General features: G+C 42.6%; 10 protein-coding genes across 10 annotated transcripts; 4 read left to right on the forward strand and 6 right to left on the reverse strand.

Annotated features, from left to right (window-relative positions):
• Window positions 1–900: 900 nt before the first annotated feature.
• SS1G_07238 (hypothetical protein) lies at window positions 901–2,910 on the reverse strand (the record flags this gene model as incomplete). Its single annotated transcript, XM_001591742.1, has 5 exons — window positions 901–1,175; window positions 1,225–1,258; window positions 1,387–2,109; window positions 2,194–2,360; window positions 2,859–2,910. The coding sequence occupies 5 exons, from the start codon at window positions 2,908–2,910 to the stop codon at window positions 901–903; spliced, it is 1,251 nt and encodes a 416-aa protein (XP_001591792.1).
• A 2,235-nt stretch (window positions 2,911–5,145) lies between these two features.
• On the reverse strand, window positions 5,146–5,382 carry SS1G_07239 (hypothetical protein; the record flags this gene model as incomplete). Its single annotated transcript, XM_001591743.1, has 1 exon — window positions 5,146–5,382. One exon carries the CDS (start codon window positions 5,380–5,382, stop codon window positions 5,146–5,148), a length of 237 nt encoding a protein of 78 aa, XP_001591793.1.
• A 1,030-nt stretch (window positions 5,383–6,412) lies between these two features.
• SS1G_07240 (hypothetical protein) lies at window positions 6,413–7,057 on the reverse strand (the record flags this gene model as incomplete). The annotated part of the gene is made up of 1 exon (XM_001591744.1): window positions 6,413–7,057. One exon carries the CDS (start codon window positions 7,055–7,057, stop codon window positions 6,413–6,415), a length of 645 nt encoding a protein of 214 aa, XP_001591794.1.
• A 1,035-nt stretch (window positions 7,058–8,092) lies between these two features.
• On the reverse strand, window positions 8,093–8,991 carry SS1G_07241 (predicted protein; the record flags this gene model as incomplete). The annotated part of the gene is made up of 4 exons (XM_001591745.1): window positions 8,093–8,145; window positions 8,241–8,308; window positions 8,393–8,578; window positions 8,813–8,991. The coding sequence occupies 4 exons, from the start codon at window positions 8,989–8,991 to the stop codon at window positions 8,093–8,095; spliced, it is 486 nt and encodes a 161-aa protein (XP_001591795.1).
• Window positions 8,992–9,928: 937 nt separating this feature from the next.
• SS1G_07242 (hypothetical protein) lies at window positions 9,929–11,050 on the forward strand (the record flags this gene model as incomplete). Its single annotated transcript, XM_001591746.1, has 1 exon — window positions 9,929–11,050. The coding sequence occupies one exon, from the start codon at window positions 9,929–9,931 to the stop codon at window positions 11,048–11,050; it is 1,122 nt and encodes a 373-aa protein (XP_001591796.1).
• Window positions 11,051–11,398: 348 nt separating this feature from the next.
• Window positions 11,399–12,063, reverse strand: SS1G_07243 (hypothetical protein; the record flags this gene model as incomplete). Its single annotated transcript, XM_001591747.1, has 3 exons — window positions 11,399–11,565; window positions 11,650–11,748; window positions 12,012–12,063. The coding sequence occupies 3 exons, from the start codon at window positions 12,061–12,063 to the stop codon at window positions 11,399–11,401; spliced, it is 318 nt and encodes a 105-aa protein (XP_001591797.1).
• A 1,990-nt stretch (window positions 12,064–14,053) lies between these two features.
• On the forward strand, window positions 14,054–14,947 carry SS1G_07244 (hypothetical protein; the record flags this gene model as incomplete). The annotated part of the gene is made up of 1 exon (XM_001591748.1): window positions 14,054–14,947. One exon carries the CDS (start codon window positions 14,054–14,056, stop codon window positions 14,945–14,947), a length of 894 nt encoding a protein of 297 aa, XP_001591798.1.
• Window positions 14,948–16,330: 1,383 nt separating this feature from the next.
• On the forward strand, window positions 16,331–17,341 carry SS1G_07245 (60S ribosomal protein L16; the record flags this gene model as incomplete). Its single annotated transcript, XM_001591749.1, has 5 exons — window positions 16,331–16,351; window positions 16,497–16,632; window positions 16,743–16,796; window positions 16,878–17,136; window positions 17,203–17,341. 5 exons carry the CDS (start codon window positions 16,331–16,333, stop codon window positions 17,339–17,341), a joined length of 609 nt encoding a protein of 202 aa, XP_001591799.1.
• A 1,675-nt stretch (window positions 17,342–19,016) lies between these two features.
• On the forward strand, window positions 19,017–20,792 carry SS1G_07246 (hypothetical protein; the record flags this gene model as incomplete). Its single annotated transcript, XM_001591750.1, has 1 exon — window positions 19,017–20,792. The coding sequence occupies one exon, from the start codon at window positions 19,017–19,019 to the stop codon at window positions 20,790–20,792; it is 1,776 nt and encodes a 591-aa protein (XP_001591800.1).
• A 1,321-nt stretch (window positions 20,793–22,113) lies between these two features.
• On the reverse strand, window positions 22,114–26,726 carry SS1G_07247 (hypothetical protein; the record flags this gene model as incomplete). Its single annotated transcript, XM_001591751.1, has 2 exons — window positions 22,114–23,006; window positions 23,057–26,726. The coding sequence occupies 2 exons, from the start codon at window positions 26,724–26,726 to the stop codon at window positions 22,114–22,116; spliced, it is 4,563 nt and encodes a 1,520-aa protein (XP_001591801.1).
• Between the last annotated feature and the right edge of the window lie 43 nt (window positions 26,727–26,769).

Here is a 26,769-nt window from a genome sequence, read left to right on the forward strand (position 1 = left end):
TTCATCTTTATGCAGGGATAGATAAAGTATTAAATATTAAACAGATATATAGATATATAAACATACACATAAACATAAACATACACATAAACACACACATAAACATACACACAAACATACACATAAACATACACATAAACATACACATAAACATACACAATAAACAATAAAAAGCATATGAGACCAATACCACGTATCAATTACTCTCCACTCACTCACTCACTCACTCCCCTCCTCACTCCCACAAAGAAATAATATCCTAATCTAGACATAATCAACAACAAGTACGAGTCCGCATGAATCTGCATGAATCTGTAAGAATCCCGAATCTTTAAGAATCCCGAATCTTTAAGAATCCCGAATCTTTAGGAATCCCGAATCTTTAAGAATCCCCAATCTCGAGGATAATCACTCAAGAAGAATCAAACAATATAATAAAATTGTTCCTCCAGCCCTACCTCCTACCCTCAAATTCTCAAAACACCTAACCTCCTCCCACCCCATCCCAAGTTACACCCCATTAGAAACGCGAAAGAATCCCTCCAAATCCATCATCAACGTCCATCCCAAGCGCCAAGAAATGCGTATATACAAATAATAAACCTTTACTATCCCCACTTCCCTCGCTTAAGAAAATGATATCCATGTACCGTAAAGGCAATCATAATGCATTCAGTCCATTCCAAAACAGATTGGTGTACGAAAACTGATTCGTAATGAAATGGGTATGTTCGTCCATAATTAAACCTTGCCCACTCCTAAACTCCATTTTCCCAATGATCGGATATGTCAATGCTCGCTCGCTGACCTCTATTCGAATTGATTGTATGCCTCTTATCCTTAGAAGAATAGTTAATGAGGTGCTTTAGACATCGGCCTACGTGAAACACAATATGAGTACTATGGAAATACTGGGAACTGCTGATCATCTAAAACTTCGTCGTCATCAGCGTCGTTTTCCTCATTATTTAGTCCAGTAGCGTTCATCATGCCAGTCATCGTTCGGTCGTCATCAGCGTCTGGAATGGTTGATGCATGGATACCCTGATCAATAACAATGTCATCTTCGTCCTCGTTGCTAATTGGTCGCTCATCTCGAACCAGAAAATTACGTAGACCATTCACACCAGGTCCGGAGAAGACACAAAATACATTGCGTTGATGTTCATTGAATTCTAAAATTGTCAATAAATAAAAGATAAGCATGAGAAGGAAAGAATTTACCTGCTGGGGCATCTCTACAAAACTGTTCGAGATCCTGCCGAAGAAAAGCGTGAACGCCAGTCAAACTCAAATGAGTCAATTTCGGGCAATTCTTAAGTAGTAAAATTATGCTCTATCTTGTCATTAGCAACAAGCCATCAATCATGTTAATCTTCCACTTACCGAAAGTGTTAAATTAGTACAATAGCTAAGATGTACTCTTTCTAGACAACTTCCAGTATAGGATGCATCGTCGATGTGATGTCCTCGGTGGTGATTTATTTGTCGTTGTTTTTGCGCGATAGCTAATGCTATAACGCTATCATCTGTGATAGCCGAACACTTGACTAGACCAATACGCCTTAATTTTGGGAGTGTGGCTAACTTTGTGACGGATGCATCTGTGAGGTGAACACAACAACCTAAATCGATATAACGAATACGATTGCATGCTTGAACAAGCTTGATAACAGCAGTATCAGTGATTTGTCCACAATGTCCAAGGTGAAGGTAGTGAAGGTTTTTCCCCAGCCTGCTAATGGAATTGACTGCATGGTCTGTCAAGAGTCTACATTTTGCAAACACTAAATTTCTCAATCTTGGAGCAACAGTAATAATCTTCTCGACGGCAGCATCTGTGAGACCATGACAGCTTGTGAGATCCAATATCCGTAAATGATCATATGTCGCTTTATGAGGTAGGTTGAGGAATGCCATATCAGTGATCTTTTCACAACTCGCCAATCGAAGTTCTCGAAGAGCGTTTCCATTCGTGAGGAGGGCAGTGACCGGGTCATTTCCAATATATTTACATTGGTGGAGATCGATTTCGAGGATGTTACGGCAATTTTCAGCAAATGCCATGATAGCTCTGTCGTCTAATTGCTCACATTCATTTAATTTAAGCTAAATTTATGTCAGTATAAATCTTGAATCAACCTGTGATAACTTACACGTTTAAAGGTGGGGGCAACTTTCTGCCACTTTCACCATAGATTCAGAGGTAATCCCAACGCATTGTGAAATATTGAGACCTTGTAATCGACGACAGTGCTCCGCCAAAGTGAACATGGAAGTATCGGTGATTTGTTTAACTCCGGAAATATCAAGAGCAAGTAGGTGACTATTATCAGTAATGAGTCCAGTCAATCCGCTATCTGAGATACCCTCGCAGTTGGTTAATGTTAATCGTTCCACCCTTGTGCATACGGAAAGAGGTTGAACGGTTCCATCACTGACGCGGTCTGCTAAAATGGCCAAATTCAATCTTTTGATGAAATCTCGATATGCGAAGTAAGGGTTCTCCAAAGTAAGCGTGTTGCAGATGTGCCCAAGTTTCGGAAACGTCGAACATGCGGGCCGGTGCCATAATAAATCAACACTGTTCCTAGCCCATTTTTTAGATACTCGCATGCAAGATAAAAGGTCGTTTGGATGGGTGAGTTTCGAGAATATGTTGATGAGAACTTCTGCCGGTAGTCTGTTCGATGCCGCTATACAAGTCTCTGTAACAGCCATATCTTGGAAAGTTGGCACGCCGATTGAAGACTGCGAATCGTTGTTGCCGGTAAAGAAATCGGATTCTTCGTAATCAGCACGCGCAGGTGAATTACTTGTCGATGAATGCGAATCATCACCTATTTCAGGAGTCGCACGAGATGGAAATCCGGAGTTGATGAGAGGCATCCTAGGAGGTCGACTCTTCATGATGAATGAATGAAGGGAGATTATGTGGTGAAGTATTTGTTGTAGGAAGAAGCAATAGAGCGATAGCCGGATGGCTTTACTAGGGTTTGCGATATATTTTTGATGCTCTCGATGAATGGATATTAAGTTGAATGTCGTTCAAGGGGGTGGATGGAATGAGGAGGTTTGCTGACAATTGTGGATTGGCTCAGCCTCGTCGATATCATGGGAGATATTCCCAGAATTTGAGAGGTAAGGAAAGCGAAGGTTAAAGATGTCGCGAATTTTCCTAGATGATGGGAATATATGTACTCGTAATGACAAAGTCGATTCCCATTTGCTGATATATTACTTTCTGGGAGAGGTTTGTTGTTTGTTGAGTTTGGCCAGGAAAATGAGTGATGGAACACAATATTTGATGTGTTGTGTGCTCGTTTTGATGTTTTTGAGTTTTAGACTCTAAAGTGGTTTGGTTGCGGAAAGTATCCAGTTCTGGACGTTGTGTTACAGGGTGTTAGCGGGAGGACTGTGCTAGTAAAGCTTGAGGTGAGGTAAGAAGGGCTGGAAGAAGATTTGCATCATTAGTAAGCAAACTTTTATAATCTCGCAATAGACAGCACTCGGAGATATATACATCGATATCTCTCAACGAAAAGCGATACGATCATTAGATTAAAAAATTAAAAAGATATTAATAACCTTACTCATACTTCCAATATGACAGAAACTTCCCATCACATAATTCCAAATATATCAATCACTAGGTAAGTAAGTACCTAGGTAGGTATCTAGAATACTTTATCACCAAAAACAATCATCAAATCATCTACAATCCTGAACTCCATATAGTGATGAAAACCATCCAAGGTGCATATCAACCTATCAAAAACATTCTCTCAAAATCGTCCACTTTATTTATAGATTAGATGTGAATGTATAATCTAGAACTGAGCAATATGATTCCTTGAAAGTTTTATGAAATTTTAAAAAGGATAAATGATGGTGGAACTAGACCTGCAGTTAGATGTTCAGGCAAAATAAGAGATCTTTGATCCTCCTTTTTGGGTGAATAGTAAGCTCTACTTATGACTACCTAGTAGATAAATACATAGATGGACACTTACTTCATTAGTTAGGAAGATTAACCCTACAAAGTGGATAGAAAGTCCCTTTCCTAGGTCATCCATGACATCAGGAGAAGCGTAACGGATACATATCTAGTAGGTACTAGTACCAGATACATTCACAAAAAATCAGAAACTAAAAATTAAATCACAAGAAATCTATCTAAATCCCCCCAAGAAATAGACAAGAGCTAAAAAAACTAGTTTCACAAACTCCTCACTCTTCAAAATATATCTAGTACAAAAAATCTAACAAAATATAGTATATCCAGATAGAAATAAAACACATTCAACTGTAGTATCTACGAAGTTGTAACGATTGTCACACTCAAGAATACTGGGTAAAGTATCTTGTATTAGAAAATACTAAGCTAAGGAGAAAAGAAGAAGGAAAACAAGAGTAGAGATTGATTGATTGATTGATTGTGTTTATCGTCATAGGCCGTAGGCCGCGCGTGCCTTGGCACGTGACAACCTTAGCCATCTATTCCAGTTTTGGACAAATGACGCTCAGAGGAGAAGCCTCTGAGTAGTTTACTAACTAGCTAGGGAGAGTATTTATATACAATTTAAAGGGGCTAGGGCAGGGCTTACATGATTGCCTTCGCGAGAGATTTGGGCCGATTGGCTTTGTGGTTAATATTGTGGTCTTCCTCGTCCACTGGATCACTAACTCTTGATCCCTCCCCCTTCCCCTCGTACGTTTTTGTTGAATTGTCTTATGAGTTTACTTGTATTTTTGTTTTTTGTTTTTTGTTTTTTTGGAAAGGAAAAGTGAAAAGAAGGAAAAGAGAGAGAGAAAACCCCTTAGTATCCATTTACTCCCTATAGTTTGTTGATAATGAAATAGCTTTTTTTTTTTTTATCTTTTTTTTTATATAGCAGCTGTATGCCGTAGGCAGATTCCTGTGTAGAATTTGGTGGATTCGAGCCATTCTGCAAGTGCGATTGCATCTGTAGAGGTGCTTAGAAACCAGGGGATGGCTTCAGATGGTGGGCTTTTCGTGAATGTTTTGTATGCTTTCTTTTTCTTACAGAAGAAGTATAATGGAATCTTCCTTTTTCTATATTGGTATAGAGTGTTAGCTGTGGTATAATTGAAACGTTTGTGGTATGCTGTGAAGTCTCTGTGCTATGATCTGGCTGCGAGGATGTGATGAAGTGTAGCTCTCTTCAAAAAGAGGGTGCTCGTATTGGGAGTGTGTTTATATTGGAGATCCTTGTAATACTGGGGTTTGACAGTGTTCCAAAGTTGTTCATCCGCTTTAGTAGCCTTTGTTCTGATTAGCCTTTTTAAGGAGGCCAGTGTACAGATCGGATTAGGGGGTGGGGAGAGTTTTGCCCCTTCCTTGGTTGCTTTGTCAACCATTTCGTTGTCCGGGATGTCGAGGTGCCTTGGGACCCAGTGTATACGTATTTTGCTACGGGAGGTGTGTGGAAACCTTGGTCTAACAGCCCAGGCCTGTGTGAGTTTCAGGAAGTCTTCGAAGACTCCCTAAGAGGAGTCGTTGAAGCATCTGTCCCAGACCAGGATCGATATCTTCTACGAGAGGCACTAATACTTCTGTTCGCACTTCGGGGGAGAGCATCGTTGGCTTTAGGAGAGTACCGAGGCGATTGGCCTCCATTCGCTCCTTCTGGCTTTGTATATCACCATCACGACAGATCAGAGCATCAGCTTGTCCATTTGCTTTTCCAGTACAGTATTCCAATTGGAAGTTGAATTGGGAAAGGTATTCTGCCCATCGTGCTTGGTATGCTGTCAGCTTTTTAGTTCGCATAAAGATCTCCAGAGATTAATGATCAGAATAAACTTGGACTGGGTTTTCGACACTTTGGAGTTCCACTCGCCATTGCTGAAATGCTTGCAGAATGGCCAACATTTCCTTATCATGAATTTCATAGTTAAATTCTGCAGAATTCATAGTTTTAGAGAAGAACGCTAACAGATGCCATTCCTTTGTCGCAGGATCCAATTGAGAGAGAATACCTCCTGTTACACTATCAAAAGAATCCGTTTCTACTTTAGTGAGGCGATCCGATTGGAAGTAATACAAGACCGGAGTTTCTGTAACAGCCTTTCATAACGTTTCGAAAGCTTCCTGACAATCCGGATCCCAATCGAAGGTCCGTCCTTTCTATATGAGTTTATCCAAAGGTCGTGCGATCCGTCCGTAGTTTTTGATAAATTTGCAATAGAAACCGCAGAATCCAAGGAAACCTTGTATTCCTCTGATTATCGTAGGCCTTTTCCAGATCAGTATATCTTTGATTTTTTCAGGGTCAACTTCCAAGCCTTCTATCGATATGTAGAATCCCAAATACTTGATTCGTGATACCGAGAAATCGCACTTTTTGATATCAACAGATAGACCGGCCTCTTTCAATTTGGTTAATACTCATCTGACTTGAATAGTATATTCTGATGGATCTGTAGAGTAGATAATGATATCATCCAGGTATACAGTACAGAAGTTTCCCAGGTTCTTCATCAAAAGATTATTGATGAACCGTTGATAAGTCCCGGGTCCTTTTGACAATCCGAAAGGCAAAACCAGCGATTTGAATTGTCCAAAGCAAGTTTGGAACACAGTGAGTTCCTCTGAATCAGAATACATTCGAATAGCATTGAAAGCAGCGCGTAGACCGAGTTTCGTGAAGATTTTGGCTTTGGATATTTGCGAGAGGATCTCGTCAATCCTTGGAAGCGGATAATCATCTTTGGCTGAGATTTCGTTTAATTTCCGGTAGTCCATATATAATCTCAGATCCCCATTAGCCTTTTTGACGAAAAGAATAGGTACAGCAAACGAAGCGTTACTAGAAGCGATCCATCCCCGATTCAAGTTCTCATCGACGAACTTCTTTAAAGCTTGTAATTCCTGGGTCGTTTGTCGATATAATGAAGACAGTGTCAAGTTGTTGGGTTGTGTCAATCTAATTTTATGATCGTTATCCCGATGAGGGGGTAAAGCATTTGCCTTTTTCTTGGAGAAGAGATCAATGAAATCACAATATTCTTTAAGGACAGTTCGTTGCAGCATTTCCAGTTCTGTTTCTTCTGAGCGATCTTCTACAGAGTGCTCCCTTTGGTATAGGATCTGATCAATTTCCCAACTTGTAGTTGTAAAGCATTGATTCTTCTGGTTTCGGGTATTCATTCAATATCCGACAACGTTGATCAATGCTATCCGATGAGGTGTGGTTCTTTGGGGCGTTGATCCTTTCGTCGATCGTGATGATTCTTTATCAGGTGAATTCATGAGTTCTCCGCGCTATAAGATCTTCGATCCGGCTACGTCCAATAATACCTTTTGTTGTGTTAACCACTCTCTTCCAATGATGAAATTACAAGCTAATTCCTCTATAATATATAGGTAAACATCAAGGAACTTGTGATAACCGATGGTGAGAGTTGTTTTCAAACGTTGAATGATAGGATTAATCTTTTGTTAATTGTAACTGTAGATAATACAAGGCTTGATGGGTTCGAGGAAGAGGTTTGTTCTTTCAGCGATATCAAAGGCGAGTTTTCTATTCATGTAAATTTTACCGCTTGCTCTAGTATCAGATAAAAAGAAAGCAGAGATGGTTATCCCGTTTTTTTCTATAGTATATGGGAATTCAAAGTTCCTCTTTTTCTTCTGATACAGATCGATATCGAGTTTCCCGATTTGTAGAGCTTTTAAGGAGGAGTCTTCCCTTAAGGGGTTTCTTTTCCCGATTCATCCGATTTATCGATATCGATCACTTATATCTTGTTAAGACAGTCGCGGGCTAAATGTCCTGGCAGATGGCAGCGGAAGCAGGCACCAGCACGACTGAACGCTTGCCGAGCAGGATCGTCATAGACAGGGCGATTCTTAACAGGGGTTTTGCTGATAGAGAGCACAACCGGGTTTTCGAACTTCATTTGTATCTTAGGGGCGAAAAAGGGGGAAGGGATAGTGGTCCCTCGGTAAGTGCCTTTACGGGTTTCCACATACGATTTGGCGGGCTTTAGCTGCTGCAAAAGATAATCGAATTTTTGGCAATCCTTTACATATTCAGTTAAAGTAGTTGTATAGGAGGTGATCATCTTATCGCTGAGTTCGTTGCTCAACTTGTAGATCAGATCTTCCAGTAATTGGTCCTGGTCAGTGATTTCAGCAATTGACATATACAATTAGAACTCAGCATAGAACTTAAAGAACAGCCGACCTCTCTGATATAAAGCATTATACTTACGTTGGACGTTCTGTTTCTTATTGGGGTCCCTGTAGATACCTTCCAAAGTAACAAAGATCTCTTCGATACTAGTGTAAGAGTTCAAAGCATCAATGCAATAACAAGCTTATATCTGCTCAATAAAAGGTCCCTTCAAACGATTATATATATACATCAATTGTACGATGGGATCGGAGTTTCCAAAAGCACGAATCTTGTTCATCATTTTATCTTTCCATTGTTCCCAAGAGATAGCGATGGAGGAATTCTCAAAGAACTCAGGGTCTGGGATCTTGAAGGCGGGTTGGGGCGACGTTGTTGATTGGGCTTTACGAAGGTCAACGATCTCTGCCTCGAAGCTGGTGATCCGATTTTCGTACTCAGCCTCGTTCTATTCTGCTTCTAAGAGGCTTTGTGATATCTCTATGTTCTGAGCAGCTAAACGATTGTGTTGTCTTTTGATCGAGGCTATCTCCTTTTAATAGTGCTGTTGATCTATGTATATTTCGTCGGATTATCTTGCTATCTCGTTGCTAATAGATAGCAAGTCCGCCAGGAGATATCGTTCAAAGTCTTCAGCAACGCTTCCAAACAAGAAATTATAGGCTTCTGCAACCATGTCTGGCAAGAGGCCCTGATCGACTGCATCAAGTGCATTCAGGAGTCTGTGTTCTCTTCTCTTGCCTTGACTGACGGATTCAGGGAGATCGGGAACAATGTTGTGTTCCTCCTCCTGTTCTTCGTGAGGAGCTGGGGATTTCTGAGTTGCCATTTCGAGATCAATTCTGTGTTTGTTTCTTTCGGTTCAGGATTCGAGTGTGATAATCAATTACGATTTTATCGATACGTAAATTTCAGGGTTCGTAGATTTGTAGGTTCGTGGTCTATACGCAATTATTTTTACTTCCCAGCGTATGGGAAAGAGTGTAAGATGAGCTTAGTATTATGTCACACTCAAGAATACTGGGTAAAGTATCTTGTATTAGAAAATACTAAGCTAAGGGGAAAAGAAGAAGGAAAACAAGAGTAGAGAGTTTTCCTGTGATTAAATGCAAACGGGGTGTGTCACGTGACCCTGAGGTGTGGGGCGTCACAACGATACTGTACTGGAGGCAGCGGCTGCCTAAGGTTTCGTCTGGTTGGTAGTTATGGGTTAAGGCTTTATCACTGGTATTCACTTGGAAGTGAAGTCGTTACTAGATCAAGTAGAATGTAGGTAAACTAATTGATAACTAAGTTGAGCACGAAGCTCCTAAACTATGAAACTATTCTGACTACATAATGAACAATAAAGGGAGCCCCCAGGAGCTTTGAGGGCTCCTAAGGCTCCTTATCACGTGATTTCTTTTTATCCTAGGACACTAATCCTAATGGTGAATCATGACAGAAGTATACCTACCTACCTAGGTAGCTAAAGATCTAAAAGATCATGAACCACAATTTAAACCCCTGCAAGCTAACCTATCAATCAACAACTTATTATTATTATCATCATTATGATTTCGAAATTTTAGCTTTTCCCCAGATTTTCCACTAAAGCTTAGATACTCTATCTACCTGGTACCTTACCTTACCTAGCAGTTAGTATTCCATACGCGAGCTCCATCCTCAGACCATCTTCAAAAACTGCCCATCATTCTTCATCCATTATCTCCATATTCATCCCCAATCTCCCACCTCCAAAACACACACCACAACCACCCACCAAAATGTCCTTCCTCCCTCGAACCCCCCGCATCCTCCATACTCTCCCACGCTCACAATGCCAACGCCTCACCCCAATACGCACGCATCTCCGCACTCTAACCCACAAACCCGCAACGCCAACCCCGCACCTCGACGCCATCACCCTGCACCGCCTCGAGGCCACCCAGCGCGCGCACCAAAAACGGCGCACCATCTATTTAGCCACCGGCTTCCTCACCGGCATGATCTGCATCTGGGTAACCGCAACCTCAATCGACCTCAAACCCGCTAAACTCGACAGTACCCGCGCCCACGACACCCTCCACAGCAGCACAGAAGTAATCATCCAAAAACCACATGAATCCACACCACCGACCCCCTCAGAACCACACGAACTCATTCCCACAGGGACAAGCACCATTCCCACCTTCCCAAAATACATCCAACACTCCTCCTCCCCAGACACCCCTCCAGAAACCTACCAGCTCCTCGGTCTCGGAATCCGCACCGTCTCCTTCCTCAACATTCAAGTCTACGTCATAGGACTCTACATCCAGCAATCCTCCATCCCCCTCCTCCAATCCCGCCTAATAGAAAAAGCCAGTCCACCAAACAGCGGAGCATCCACCCTCGTCGCCGGGGAAAAAGACTTCTTAAAAAAGCAGCTCCTGCACGAAACCGACAGCGAAGAAATCTGGACCAATATCCTGCAAACCGCTGGTCTGAAAACAATAATCCGCATCGTACCTACGCGCAATACAGATTTCCACCATCTAAGAGACGCATGGGTACGCAGTCTAACAGCGCGTGCACAGAGAAATAGAGATGAATTCGGAGATGAGTTGTTTGGGCGGAGTATTGCGGAGTTTAAGGCGTTGTTTAATAGGGGGAGTGTACCGAAGGGGAGGGAGTTATTGCTAAATAGGGATGTGGAGGGTCGTTTGAGTGTGTGGTGTGAGGAGGGGGAGAGGGGGATTAGGAGGCTTGGGGAGGTGCGTGATGAGAGGGTTAGTAGGGGGATTTGGTTGGGGTATTTGGCGGGGAAGAATGTTAGTAGTGAGGAGGCGAGGAGGAATATTATCGAGGGGGTTATGGGGTTTGTAGAGAGACCGGTTGGGACAGTGGAGGGTCAGGTTCATGTTTGAGGATGCGCTTGGAGGCGGGGTTTGCATTGTATTGCAATGTATTGTACTATAGTGTATTACATGATTGTATGATTATGGATATAATGACATGAAACGATAGCATAGCATGGCATGGCATGAGATACCACCTAACAAAAACATCACAAATGAACTTTCATGTATCATATCAAATCAAATCAAATCAAATCAAATTCTCCATTCATTCATTTATTCATTCAATCAATCCTATAAACCCACCAAAGAAATAATTCTATAACCACCAACCAACCATCCCATCCATCAAACAAATTAATCAACTCCCCTAACCCGATATCATATCTTCTCTTCCACAGCTTACACCGGTACCCTTTACGCAACAATAACATTCAACTCCTTCAACTGCGCCTCGAGCTCCTTCTTATTCTTGGCTTGCAAATCCGAGTTACCACCGACGTGTTTCTGGCCGATGAAGATGTTTGGAACGGAACCTTGGTTTGTTTTTTCTTTGAGGTAGGCTTGGATTGCGGATCCATCGTCTATGGATTGTGTTAGGAAATTGTGCGGGGTTGAGTGATGCGAGATAGAGGTAGAGGTAGGGGAAGAGGGAAGGGAGAACGTACCAACTTGGTCCAATTCGATGGAGTAGTATTTAGCGTTTAAATCATTCAAAAGCTGCTTGGTAGCTTTGCAGTATGGGCAGTAAGATTTACTGAATACGGCTATTTATCGAGGTTTGTTAGCTATCTCTTAATATATATTTTTTTCATCCTTAACTAAGTGTATAATTGTATCCCAATCATAGAAGTACAGGATAATAGATCTCACTCGAGAGGCATCATCTGCAATATCTTCAAGTATTTTCATACAACTTTATCATATTCCAAGAGGAGGGTAAATTGATTTGTGTGGAACGTAACAGAATCCCAAATGAAGATAAAGATGAATATGAATATGAATATGAAAAGAGAAAGGAAATACATACCAACAGCATTCTCAGCAATAATGCTATCAGTCTTTGTTTGAGCAGCAGACATTCTCGCGGCGGTAATAGGAGAAGTAGTAAAAAAACGACGAAAGATATTAATGATGGGCAAATTGTAAAAGACCTGTTGTACCTAGGTCTACAGGTGGGAAGTTGATTGTTTTATATGTGAATTTCGAAGTTTGTGTTTTGGGGAGTTCCGGAGTGTGAGGATGTTTTTGGTGGTTGGTGGAGGGTTGAGGGTTGATTTGTGAGGAGGGGTTTGATTAGCAATTTTTTGTTTGGCGGGGAGGTTCTAGATGGTGATGTGATTGTTTGGAGGTAGGACGTATGCAAGAAGAATTATGGATGGATGGATGGATGGATGTGGACACTGGATGTGGGTGGATGTGGATGTGCTGAATGACTACCTATTATTATTATTATTATTATTGGGAAATTGCGTCACTGGCAGGGTAAGAGCTATCACAATTATGAAATTGAGAGGGGAGTCAATATCAGCTGGGATCAGAAGGAGTTATGGAACTACTCGACGGAGTATCGGTATATTCGAGAGAGACGCGCTCTTCTTAAACAATCGGCTCAATATTGGACCGTCTAGTAGGTTCATTGTTTTGATGACTAGTGATATTAGGTAGGTAGGTACCTATGATGGGAGATTTTGGTTTGATCAAGTACCTACCTATATATAGAGTGCACAGCTACAACTTCCTACTTCCATAATGTCAAACAGAATCGGCATGGTAGTGATCCGTACAGAAATGCTGAGAGCATGAATCTGTGGAGATTACATAGAGATTATGGAGCAGTATTTCTATTCGAGTACTGTACTGGTATTCGAGGACTGAGGTGAGAACTTACGATCCAATAGTCTTTGTCAGCAAAGACTACAAATCAATATACAGAGTAGGTATCGAGCGAATGATCTTTCCGTGGCCAAAAGTAAATTGAGCAATCAAGACTTTTGATTGAGTAATACTTTACGGAGCGTACACAACCCGAATTCATGCAAAAGTGAGGCAAAGCATAGCATAGCATACTTGCCATTGATCTACACAGTACTGGAAACATGTGTTGGCACGCATAACTTGTAGAAGGGAAGAAAGGAAGCCCTGGGATTTATTGGGAATGGATGGATAGAATGATTGATTTGGCTGTTTGATAGGTAGGTAGACTGAAGTATGCGGATAATCTTCAGCTACATGTTTCAATTCATTGATTTTGCAGTTCTGGTAGGATTTGATATGGGGTTTAGACGGGACAGGACAGGTACTGGAAGGTAAGATCTTACCTACTTCTTAGTGACAACGAACAAGATCTTCCCGTTGTAGAAATCCGATCCTACTACATCATTTGTATCAAAGATTTAGACCCAAGACATACAAAGTAAACTCTCTGATATTTCCTTTGAGGCTTTGACTTTTTTCAAGGCCTTGAATTAGAACTTGTCAGTCGCTTGGTTAAGGCTACAAGCACCGGCCGGTACTTCACCGCTATCCACTCTCCATTTGGGATTCTTCTCCCTCAATCAACTTAACAAGAAAGTTTGCATGAAAAAGACAACGTTGATCCATTCATCAATTGCACTACCGGTAAACAATTTCTTTGGTCCTTCCATCAGCTTCGAGCTTCGTCATTCAAAGCCTCAGCATACGAGTCAATTCGATTACCCCACCTTAAACCCTACATCGTGGGCCACATATTTCGAAAGTCCGCTCATATCACAATAATCGCAAGTTTCTCAAAGGAAAGAAAAAGAAGAAAAAAGTCCCTTCCACAGGACTAGATAAAAATCAGACAAGGTGGCTTCCCGCGATCTCGTCTCGCAAGGTGGCACCCTATTTTCTGCCATTCCTCATCTTCCCGATTCTCTCCAAAGCTATCTCGATATCACTTCTCACCATCTCCAATCCGTCTATTCGCAACTGCCTGAACCCGCTCAAGCGTACATCGGACAAGCTGCCAAATTTACCCATATCGATCGGGTTCCTCCTACGGCATTAGCGGGTAGTGTTTTTGTTATCCTTGCAGCTACTGTGAGTATGAGTCGCTGGGGAAATAGTTGGTTCAGCGGTGGTACCAGTCGTTTGAGTCCTTTCTCGAGTCGAAGTAATCCGCCGCAAGTAAAGGATGAGGATTTTGAATACATTACCAGTGAGGATTTGGAAGAACCGAGGAGAACCTATGATCCACATTCGAGATCACCTCCTTCTGCACAATTGGAAGATGATGTGCTATTGGTGAAGCACAAGGGAATCACCTACCCAGTCAAATTTCCAGCCTACAGTATTGGGGATGGAAAATTACAAGTGAGCGATGTAAGGAAGCGAGCCGCGGCATTGATGGATGTTTCGAATTGGAGGAAGTTGGAATTGGTTTACAAGGGAGAAAAATTGAAGGATGATCATGCACATTGTCGAAGCTACGGTTTAAGAAATGAATCGGAGATTCTTTGCAATGTCGGGGATGTAGCAATTGGGAGTCAAGATTCAGGAGATGACAGTGATGAAGTTCAAGAAGGAACTGCATCTAAGATCAGAAAACGAATTCGCAAGTCGAAAAATAAGAAGGGAAAGAAGAAGAGCAATCACAACCTCGAAGCACCACAAATGGATTCATCTACGACGTCTAGAACAGCTTCACCAGTTCCACCTTCAACACCCCAAACCCCAATGGAGAAATTAAATGCTATTTCCCACTACCTACATTCCGAAATCGTCCCATTAGCAGAAGCATTTATAGCAAATCCCCCAGAAGAAGAAAAGAAAAGGGATTTCGAACACAAGAAGTTGAGTGAGACGATCATGGGACAGGTACTCTTGAAGTTGGATGCGATAGAGGGAGACCAAACAGCCAGAGAAACTAGGAAAGCTCTGGTGAAGGAAGCGTATGCTGTCTTGGCTGGTATTGATTCCAAGGTTCCTGGTGCAGAATAAGATCTTTGTTCCGGTTATTATACCCTGTTTGAAGGTGGAACGATTCTTTTGGTTTCGAGTCCGGCTTCCTTATGCATCGAAAATGTATCGATCTTGTGCTTGCATTTATGAAGTTTATTCTATCGGGATGCTATGCATATACTGGGTGTGATGGGGCTTCTTTGATTTTAGAGGATCATTTATTGCAGAGTTTGCGAGGTTTTGCATGGCGTCTTTCATAGATAGTATGAGTATTAATAAATTGTTGACGGGGGAAGAGGGGTTTTGAACGAAGTACAGGGGTGAGCGTCATTGTCACAGGGGAAAGATGCGAGAGGGCTGATCATTCCGAGTGCAGCATGAAGCATGATATTACATGCTTTTTGGTCCGTTGGAGATGCATCTGCATGCCATATGGCTGTGTTATATTAGAGAGAGAGTAGGAGAATTGAAGATATATCAAAATTTCGGTGTGTTGCGTTGTTACTCCTTTGCGTTTTGCTACATGTGATTTTCAAGCTCGAGTTTGCTTGCAGCCGAACGGAATTGCTCTATGCCTTTACTGGTAGGTATTTGGTACCGATTTATGTTGTTCTATAATGGCGTGCTACAGTTAGAATCTACCGCAGGCTTGCATTTACCTGCCTAGCATATTCATGAATCGACGGCTTCAAAATAGCTTAAAGACTATTCAACAGTAGACTTGGATTTCCCCACTGTTAAAGTACTAACTACTAACTACTAACTTCAAAATCATGTTAACAAATCCAGGAGATTCATTACATCATGCACAGTTAATGGAATCGCCATTTGCTCAAATGTAAGACTTGCCAAATGAGATCCAAATGCCACCTACTACCTATATTCGATATATTCAACGTATTCATCATAGCAGTAATTTCAGGTTGTAGCTCCAGTAGAACCAAATAAATCTGGGGTTTGCAAGGCGAGGCTTGATTGATATGAAGGGGTTTGTTGAAATCGGTCAACGGTGAAAATGACAAGGCTGTAACCGCAACCTCAAAAATTATCTTCAACTTCATATTGTTCAATGATACAAGAACAAATATAATCCGAGTACATTACATTCAACATTCAACATAAAATCAAATAGACATTGCCATTGAGAAAATTAATTGATTTCTTCACCACCTTTACTTCGCCTCACTCATTAAATAATTCTTTTCAATTTTGCTTCAAATTAGGGTTGTTAGACCTGGGACTCGGCTAATATTTTAGCGCGAAAACCAGTGTCAATTTGGAGAATCTCATCCACCGCGAGGGAATTTGAAGACAACGACCAACCGACAAAACACGACACCGCCCTCACCAAATAACGAAGGTAGAGCATATTGATTTTCTATACGCCTTTCGGATTCATTCTGACATTTTACCCAGGACACAATGTCGACCTTCGAGCCAGTCGTAAGTGCTCAATCCTTTATCTATGGCAACCAACACACAATTCAATATTTCGCGACAAACACGATGGGAAATAGTACTTTTGGGTTCAGCGACAAGATGGAAGACGACTAGGAACGAATTGCTGATGTTGGACTTCTTCTATTAGATCACGATCGATGCCAAGGGTCACCTTCTTGGTCGACTCGCAAGCACTGTTGCAAAGCAGTTGCTTAACGGCCAGAAGATCGTCGTTGTACGATGTGAGGCCTTGAACATCTCCGGAGAGTTCTTCCGTGCGAAGCGTACGTTTTACCTTTATTTGAGTTGCGATGGAGTTGAATATGATGGATTCGATGTTGCGCATGAATGGAATGGATAAAATGATGGAAGGCTGATTCAATTTCGATAATAGTCAAGTACCACGCCTACCTCCGAAAGATGACCAGATACAATCCAACCCGTGGAGGTAAGATTTCAAACCCCGTCAATCGCGATTGCAATTGATCGCATTCGATACATGGGAGATATCCTGACTTTCTTCGAATAGGTCCTTTCCATTTCCGTGCCCCATCCAGAATCTTCTACAAGACCGTCCGTGGTATGATTCCTCACAAGACTGCCCGTGGTGCCGCTGCCATGGAGAGACTTAAGGTTTTCGAGGGTGTTCCACAACCATACGACAAAGTCAAGCGCGTTGTCGTTCCCCAAGCCTTGAGAGTGTTGAGATTGAAGCCTGGACGCAAATACTGCACTGTCGGTAGATTGAGCCACGAGGTTGGATGGAAATACCAAGATGTTGTTGCTAGGTTAGTGAATTTATTGGAGTTGGGTTGACGGATTTCAGAGTTGGATACTAATACGGATCATCACAGACTTGAGGAGAGAAGAAAGGTTAAGAGCGCAGCATACTACGAACGCAAGAAGGCAGCACGCAAGCAGCTCTCAGAAGCCCAGAAGTCCGCTAAGATCGATGATAAGACCAAGTCTGAGTTGGCTGCTCTCGGATACTAAATATCCTAGACCTTATTTGATGTGATTTTGCGCTGCTGGGTGGATGGATTGGGTTGTTTAAACGGTTTCTTCTTTTCAACAATAACAACGTCAATGCTTTGTTCGACCAATTATTGGAAGATCTCAGGGCCTGGTATTCATTTACCATACACGATATTGGGAAATGCTACGTCAACAAGGAGTCTGATGCAGCAAGGAACTTTGATGTGTATTGCTTCGGCTTACATGCAGTTCATAGCAAAATGAGAAGCCCAAGGCATGAATCAAAAATGAACACATTGCGTTTGGTCATTGTGGAAACGGAAGTGGAATTGTGAAAATTAATAATGAAATCCATTAGCTACAGTTTATGAATGAGCATCGGTTTGGTACAAGTTACTTTAATTCTTTGTGAATTCAAAGAGCACATGGCAGTGTTTTGGAGAGAGTTTGATGATAAGATCATCATGATGTAATTTATGGATACCTTTAACAGCTTGACAGATATACCCAGTAGGTAGACCAAAGATTTCTAGGTTTATAAACTTCCAATGATTGAGATTGTCTACCGCTTATGCTCCTCTGTCTGATTGAAGTGAGATTCATTCACCTAATTTCCATTTTCTATTTCTACTTCTATCCATTTGATTCCCCGAAAATCATGCATCTGATTGATTGAAATATCCATGAGTCAAGTATGCTGTGTATGTGTGTATGTGTGTATGTGTGTATGTGTGTATGTGTGTATGTACAATGAAGTAAGGTAAGTAGCAGGTAGTAAACTAGATGAAGTAAGTAGATGAAATAAACCAGATGGAATCTCCGGATACCCGAAGCCGGATGGGCCGAGCGGGGGGCGGGAAGGAGGGAGGGGAAGCGGAATTTATTCCTTTTTTGGTTGGGTTTGTGGGGTAGGTATGACATTATTGATTACCTACTATAGCTAGCTAGCTATTGTTGTGCGGGAACTTTCTTTCTTTCTATCTATTTACTACGTATTTGTTGGAGCTATTTATTAAGCTACAGGGTTTTAGGTACTCGGCGGTGGTTATTTAACTTATTGGGTTTTGGTAAAAGGTAGTTGGAGCTTTTCTTACCTACTTTTTGAATTCCGAAAATACAGTATCGAGTAGAGAGTTGTAGTGCTTGTTTGTTCGTTTGAGTGGTGGTGATTGATTGATTCTTTTGAGGGGATTGCATCATTGCTATTGATTGACTTTGGTTTGATTGGGTTGATTGATTGGGTTGATTGATTGGGTTGATTGATTGGGTTGATTGATTGGGTTGATTGATTGGGTTGATTCATTGGTTGATTGGAAGATCGGGATCGGATTTGAGTTGTTTATGTTATCAGGGCTGGGTGAGTGACTGAGTGAGTGAGGTTGAGGTTGATTTATTGAGGTTATTGAGGTTGTTTATCGATTGATATACGTATTGGACGATTGAGTGGAGAGGGACAGTACGGATTACAGTCTCACGGAACGGCGACGGCGAATTTGGATTCGTTTGAGTGGATTTTGAAGCAGACGGTCAACGATTTATACTCGAGGTAAAGCTTCAGTGCGGACTTATCTACTTTTTCGGAGTTCGAGGGATTGTGAAGCTGTCTAGAGCAGACAGATCGACGAGATTATTCAACCACCAACACCAGTTAAACCATCGAAACTATACGTGGCCAACTAGACTAAAAGCAAATATGTCGGGTCCTACTTCTAGGCTTCAAAGCTTGGTTAATCATTTATTACCTTCTTCTGCATCAACAACATCTCCTGCAACTCCTGCGTCACCGCCGGCCCCAAAACATCACATTCATACCCTCTCACCTACATTTTTCCTTCCTCGCGCAGCAGCCATTGAACCTGATGCCCCAGCTATCCATCACGTTACAGCAAATGGACAAACAATTATACGATCATATCAAGAATTTGCAGATCGTTCTCGTGGTTTAGCATATTATCTCAAAAAACAAAAACTCTCTCGCATAGGGATATTATGTCCGAATACTCCTGCTTTTCTCGAAAGTATATTTGGTGTAGCGGCTGCTGGAGGTATACATGTAGGGGTTAATTATCGGTTAAAAGAGGAGGATGTTATTTACATTTTTGAGTTTGCCGGGGTGGATTGTATTATTGTGGATAGGGAGTTTGTGGGATTATTAGAGGGGTTTAGGGAGAGGAATAAAGGTGTTAGGGTTATTGTTGATGAGGATACCGATAAAGATGAAGGGGAATTTGATGAAGCGGTTTTGGAGGGTTTGAGATATGACGGGGAGACTGGAGGAAAGGGATGGGATGGATTACATGCGCAGGCTGATGATGAGGATGCTACGATTGCAATTCCTTTTACGAGTGGTACGACGGCGAAACCAAAAGGAGTGGTATATACGCATCGAGGTTCTTATCTTGCGTCTTTGGGGAATGTGGTGGAATCGGGATTGAATTTTCACAAAGGAAGATGTGGATATCTTTGGACACTCCCTATGTTCCATGCAGTTGGTTGGACTTTTCCTTGGGCTGTAACAGCCGTCAGAGGTACCCATTTTTGTCTCCGCAAAATCGACTACCCTTTAATATGGAACTTATTAAAATCCCAACCCATTACCCATTTCAATGCCGCACCTACAGTAAACACACTCCTCTGCGCCTCAAAAGAAGCAACCAAACTCCCAAATCCAGTCCGCGTCACAGTCGCCGCTTCACCACCTACAGCTCATCTCTTCGAAACCATGACAAACCTCAATCTCATCCCAGTTCACGTTTATGGTATGACGGAAACCTACGGTCCCATTACAAAAGGCTATCACATGCCCATCTGGGAAGATCTACCCCAGAAAGAAAAATACGCCCGCATGGCTCGTCAAGGCCATGGTTTTCTCACTTCCCTCAACATTCGCATTATTAAACCCGATCAACCCCCCGACAAACTCATAGATGTAGCTCGCGACGGTAAAGAAATCGGTGAAATCATCTTTGTAGGAAATATCTGTGCAAAGGAATATTATAACGATCCAGAAGCAACGGCAAAATTATTCGCCGGTGGTGCATTACATAGTGGTGATCTAGCCGTTTGGCACGAGGATGGAAGTGCCCAGATTCTGGACCGCGCAAAGGATATCATTATTAGTGGCGGTGAGAATATAAGTAGCGTAGCTTTGGAAGCGATGCTAGTGCAACATGAGAAAGTTCTAGAGGCGGGTGTGGTGGCGGTTAAGGACGAGAAGTGGGGAGAGGTTCCGGTAGCTTTTGTTACAGTTAGGGATGGGGATGGGGATGGAGGTGGAGATGGAGAAACAGGGGGAAATAAACTTAAAGGTGAAGATGTCGTTAAATGGGCGAAGGAGGAAAGTAGTATTAGTAGATTTATGGTTCCGAAGGAGGTTTTTGTGGTGAAGGAGTTGCCGAAGACGAGTACGGGGAAGGTGAAGAAAAATGTTTTGAGGGAGTGGGCGGGGGGTAATTGGGATTTTAAGTAGGAGGTGGGGGTTGAGGTGAGGGTTGAGGTGAGGGTGAGGGTGATGTTGGGAGGGAGATGGTTTGGGTTTGGGTTTGGGTGAGGTATGGAGAGGTAGTTTGTAGTGTTCCGGGGTAGTCAAATGGTTCTTGGAGGTTCGACCTGATAGAATTCTCTTACATTACTCGTAGATAGGGATTACCAGATTGTTGATTGGGTTGATTTTTTCACACTCAAGAATACTGGGTAAAGTATCTTGTATTAGAAAATACTAAGCTAAGGAGAAAAGAAGAAGGAAAACAAGAGTAGAGAGTTTTCCTGTGATTAAATACAAACGGGGCATGCCACGTGACCCGAAGGTGTGAGGCGTCACACCAAGAAGAATAAAAATGAATAAATAGATGTAAATAAGGTTTTATTTTTCCTACTCTAGTTAATAGTTATTGAGTATGGATTTTTTATTGAGTTTCTTTTGATCTATATATAAAACTTATCTTTAAGTATTTGTTACGTGACGGTTGTTATCCCACTAGTGGCTCACGTGCACTAGCCCTGTATATAAAGACCTTCTTACTTAGAATCCTCTTAGTTCTTTAGTTTTAGATTCTAAGTAATTGAATTGACTCCGTTCACGACTTTTCCGTCACAGTATTGTTATTATTACTTTTTTAATCATACCTAGGTAATTAGAGGTGAGTTTAATAATCTTACTCAAAGTCGTAAATTTTAATATTTTCACAAACACAAAATCAAGTGAATTGTCCAATTCAATTGAATAGTATATTTATATATACATATAATTATCTGCTAACGAACGGGTATCTAAATACACATAGCATTCTTTTCTCCCCCTCTACCAGGTCACTCATCCCCTACTCTTTTCCCCTCTCCTCGCCTTCTTCCTATCTCTCATCCTCCTTATCCCCCCTTCTCCTCCCATCACCCTCTTTCCCTCATCCACCTATTAAAATTAACCCACCAACCCAAACATCATCCATCCATCCACAAAGCCAAAATTCAATTCAATTCAATTCAGTTCATAAGCTCATCATAAATCATAAATCCATAAACCCAAGCTCTCTCACTTCTCACTTTCTTCCCCCTCCCCAAAACCCAAACCCAAACCCAAATCAGCAAATCCCAGATCCGCATCGCAAATAGCCAACCCGTGACATATCAAGAATAGAAACTTTAAAGACTTCTGTACAAACAAAAATTGGGTTCGCACCCATGGATATATCTTTTTCCGTTCATTATACCTAGACCATGCAACCTCATCTTTCCATCTTCCCATATTCTCCTTGGATGTAAGGAGTAAGCATCAACACCGACAATAAGCTCACTCAAAGACTATTAGTTCTCCTCCTAACCACCACCGGTTTTTGCGCATGAATAACCACCAATTTGAAACTGGTATTCCACTTCTCGCATTCGTCTAGAATTTTTATATCGGCAAAGATGCTATTCGCTTCTTTTCCTTTTTCTTTCCTTCCTTTTCCTATTTTTTTGGACTCTTTTTTGAATGCTGATTCTGATGCCGATGCAGATGAAATTAAAGAAAATTCATAACATCTCATATACCACCACCTTCCCACTTTGGCAACCATGCGTGTGATACTTTCATCAGCGGATTCCGATTCATCTTTCATCATCTCGGCGAGACTGCGAGTGTCTTTTTGTCTTTTTTCCGCCTGCTTTTTCCCTCCTGCTCGTTCTTTTCCTTTCTCATCAGCACTCTTTACCCTTTCCAATACTCCCGCAACTGGAATTCCTACTCGACAACTCTTCACATCCCCAAATCCTCTTGCACCCAGTCCTCTAAGAACAACATCGCCCAAACTCCCCAACACGACTCCTTCATCCCGACACTTTAATCTCGTTTTCAAACCACGCACTACACGGCGAGTCCGCGGTCCCATATTCAACATGTCTAAATCGAGCAGCGTGATTTCAATATATCCGCCGGGTTTGAGTACTCGTCGCGATTCCGACAGGATATGGTTGTAGGTATCGGTTGTGAGGGAGGACGGGAAGCGGAAAATTACAGTGCTGAAGGTAGATGAAGGAAAGGGAAAATTTGAGGTGGTGGTGAAGGGAGCAAAAGGTATTTGACGGTGGTTAGCGGGTGGAAGGAGATAGGCAGGATTTTGGGTGTTGGCGGAAGGAGGAGAGGAGGGAGATAGGTTGTAAAAGGTACAGGTTGGGTAGGTTTCGGCAGCGTAGAAAGACCAGTCGTCTAGATATGTGTTAGCTCCATGATACAATAATTTTGTCGGGTTTACATACCATTGCCAAGACCATCAATTACCAAAATGGAATGGCATTTTGTCGTAGGTCCATCCATCAAATTGCCTACCTCATCTCTAGCCGGACTGAATAGTACATTTCCAAATGTAAGCCATTTACTAACACTCATACTCCCCACCCTCAAATTAACCTGCGAAACTGGAGAATTACTTTCTTCGGATTCGATTCTCAAGAGACTAGCTCCTGAAATCCGAGATGTATCACTGGAGGAACCGGATTTTCGTGATTCGGCTGCCGAGAGTCGTTGAGATGTGGTGGAATGGATGGAATTGTTAAGTCCACCCAAGTCGTTTAGGAAATCAGAGAAGGTCACTTGAGTGGTGGGTGATGTGAAAGCATTTAATGTGTCTTTTTCTTCAACCTTGATAGTGGTATCAATGTCGACGCTATAGCAACTCGACGATATAGACGTAATAGCTGATCTTCGACGTAGAATTTCGGGCAATTCGCGATTTGAAAAAGAAGAAGCTTGAAGACTTGGGTTAAGATAGCGGGTAGATGGGCTCTGATATGATTCATATTGAAATGGAACACCGTGAGATGATGTTGTAGAAACGACGCGTGGCTGTTTTGTATTGTCGTCTGTTTCGATTAAGTCATCGTATTCATCCCAAACTTCATCTTCTGCTAATTCTGCGTCAGGCTCGGGAATAATCGCCGTTATATCAGCATAGTTGATTGTGCCGGAACTACTCGTCGTAGCTGTGGAGTTATTCCTGGGAGAGCTTCTTGGCGAAAAGGCGAGGAATTCTCCTTGGTAGGATGATGGGCTATTGAACAGTGCTGGATAGCTTCCAGGGCTAGAAAAGTTTGTTGGACTTGCTCCCAAAGCAACCGAGTTGATGTCAAATGAAGGTAAATTCGTCGTAGGTTGTATCGTGCTTAACCGTGCAAATGGTCTCGAGAAAGATATCGGAGAGGTAGTTTCAGGTCGTGCAGAAACGACTTTCGGGATTCGGCCAACTTGTTGAAGACGACTTGGTCGAATAGGCACTTCCATTTGAACATGGGGTTCTGTTTGAGTGTGAGGAGGTTCCGTTTGAGTCTGAGGGACTTCAGGTGGTGAGGGCATCATTAGTTCAAGTGGTGAGAAAGCAATAGTTGCTGGTATCATCTGGGGAAGCGAAGGCGCCATGGCTGTCTGAAGTTCCTCGATACGTCGGATATTTTCCTTATAATTGCTAAACTTAAGTTCATTCAATTGCTCGTCGGTTAGTTCTACGACATCTGAATCTCTGAGAATTTCCGCCAAGTCCACACTGTCGGTATCTTCTGGCTCATCGGAAAATTCAAACATAGCGTAATGGGGTATCGGTTTGACAGGCTGTCTGCCGATGGAAACGTGCACCGCATCGTGTTTAATCTCGGTCTCTACTTTTGGTGCTTGTCGATGAAAGATATTCCATTTCCTAGGTGACCTTGCACGCTTCTCCGGTTTCTTCGGCTTAACTGGTTCAGATTGTCTTCCGCGCTCGGTCTCAGTCTTTAGCTCTAATTGTGATTCTCCAGACGTTAAACTAGGGTCTAAACTGCTGATCGAGGATGAAGGTTCCGTTGTTGTGATATTAAGTGATTTTGGGATATTAATGGCACTAGTCGAATTATTAAGACGCTGGGTTGACCTTCGGAATGCAAGGGACGGTGTCTTTGAACGATCTTCATCCTGACTGTCGGAAGGTCTTCTAGATTTTGAGACGCCTGTAGCGGAAGCCCGCTCATTGCTTTCTCTTGGAATAGCTGACGGTTGCAAAACAGCTTTCGCTCTCTTTTGACCCAAACTAGTCTGAGAAATATTCTTAGCTAACGGAGGGAGGCTGGTGTTACTATCTGTACGACTGACGACTTCAGAGATAGAATTACGATTCTCCTTTATTGCACCGCCACCAGCTATGATGACAGGGCTCATTCGATCTCTGAAAAATGGATCCGTGGTATCGGGTTGGTCTCTCGAAACCGGAGCTCCACTTAAGCTTCTTTCTCGAGGCTTTCCTGTAACTACTCTAGTAGTGCTACGGCCACGCAGGGCATATCTTGTATAACCTTCATGGCCGGTGCCTGCAGCTGGTCCTTTCTTCTGGGACTTTTCTACGGGAACAGTCGTGATTTCAGGGGCCGTCTTTGTCCTTCGACCAAAAAGTCCAAAGCGGTGCCTTCCGCTGTCGACACTTGGACTTGGAGTACGAGTGATATGACTTCGAGAAGGCGGCCTGAGATGCGGAACTATTCCAAGGCCAGTTGGTGCGGGAGTAGGATCCCGGTGGAGAGGCTGGAGTGGAGTTGGGGATGGATTCCGCGAAGTCTCTCGTGATGCTGGAGTCATTGAAGTTTGAAGAGGAGATGAAGCTGCTCTCTGGGAAGAAATACTGTTACTTTTGCTATGCGTATAATTTACGCCGGTGAAGTTACTTTGAAGTACTGCAAAATCTCCAATTTGTGATCTTAGATCCGGAGCACCATCTCTACTAGGCCTCCTTGGGGGTGAGGGCCTGTCGTTCGCCTCCGGCAATGGAGCCTGTAATCTTTGAGGGGATGCTTCTGGAGGGAGAGTAGTTCCCGTGTGTAGTGGGTTTGGGCTTGCCCCGGTAGGTGATATTTTTCCTTGAGCCGACTTCTTAAATTGATGAGAAGACTTACGAGGTGGTGGACTAGGTGGAAGAGAAGACAAGGACTTTTTATTTTTATGTACCTTATCCAGAGACTTTCCTTCAGCCTTGACTGTTGAATTAGATGATGAGGAATTGACAGACTCCCGCAACGAGGGAAGTTCACGTGAGTCAGCAACTGCGTTATTAAGCTCGTTTGATGCATCACTCTCGCGTCTTCTGGTAAGAGGTAGCTGGTTCCTGGCGGGACTACTGCCTCTGCGGTTCGGAATACTAGATTTAAACGGCACGAAGATGCTAGGTGATACGGATGACATAGAAGTCGGAGTGGTATCTCTGCTGTAAGCGCTTGGACCTGGGGATCCAGAAAACCGCGTAGAAGGGCTTGCACTGTATCCACTGCCACTGTATCCGCTATACCTTTTGTGACTGGATCCTGAACTTAGAAAACCTGCAGACATCGAAGGAGTAGGAGGGGATATATCGGGAGTTGTTAATTTGTAAGGAATATTGGAGAGAAATTTAGCATTCAAGTCCTCGCGATTTTGTTCTGATTTTGTTCGATATCTATCCAGTTCTGGTATGATCCGTGGTGAAACTTCCTTGATAGAAGAAGACGAATCCTTTCGAACTTGCTGTGAGGTTTCAACACGCGGCTGCAGTGGTTTAATTGAACTTTGAGGAGCAGCTTTAGCTCCCGGTATAGTCCCCCAGCTGGCAGGGGAGCTAGTCGCTGTCCTAGCTGTTGTAGGTCGACTAGTCTCAGCATGTTGAGCTATCAATGATGGCTTTCTTCTCAAAACGTTTCGAGATAGCTTTCCTTTGACGGCTGGAACGGTGAGGGGGCTAGAAACACCTCTATCAAAACGGCTTTCGGATCCTAAGCGGGAGGTCATTGTTGGTCTAGACCCAGTCTCGGACTTTGTTCTTGGTACTGGAGAAGGTTGTCGTATGCTCGGCCGAGGCAAATTCGTCTGCTGATAAACCTCCGCATTCGCCCTTCTTTGCTCCTTTCTCGATTGAATAAACGCATTATCCTCTCTCATTTGACTTGAATTACTGGCCTCTTGCGACTGAGTATGGCGTAGA

Source organism: Sclerotinia sclerotiorum, genomic scaffold (genome assembly GCF_000146945.2).
Source record: "Sclerotinia sclerotiorum 1980 UF-70 scaffold_9 genomic scaffold, whole genome shotgun sequence".
Classification (NCBI taxonomy): Eukaryota; Fungi; Ascomycota; class Leotiomycetes; order Helotiales; family Sclerotiniaceae; genus Sclerotinia; species Sclerotinia sclerotiorum.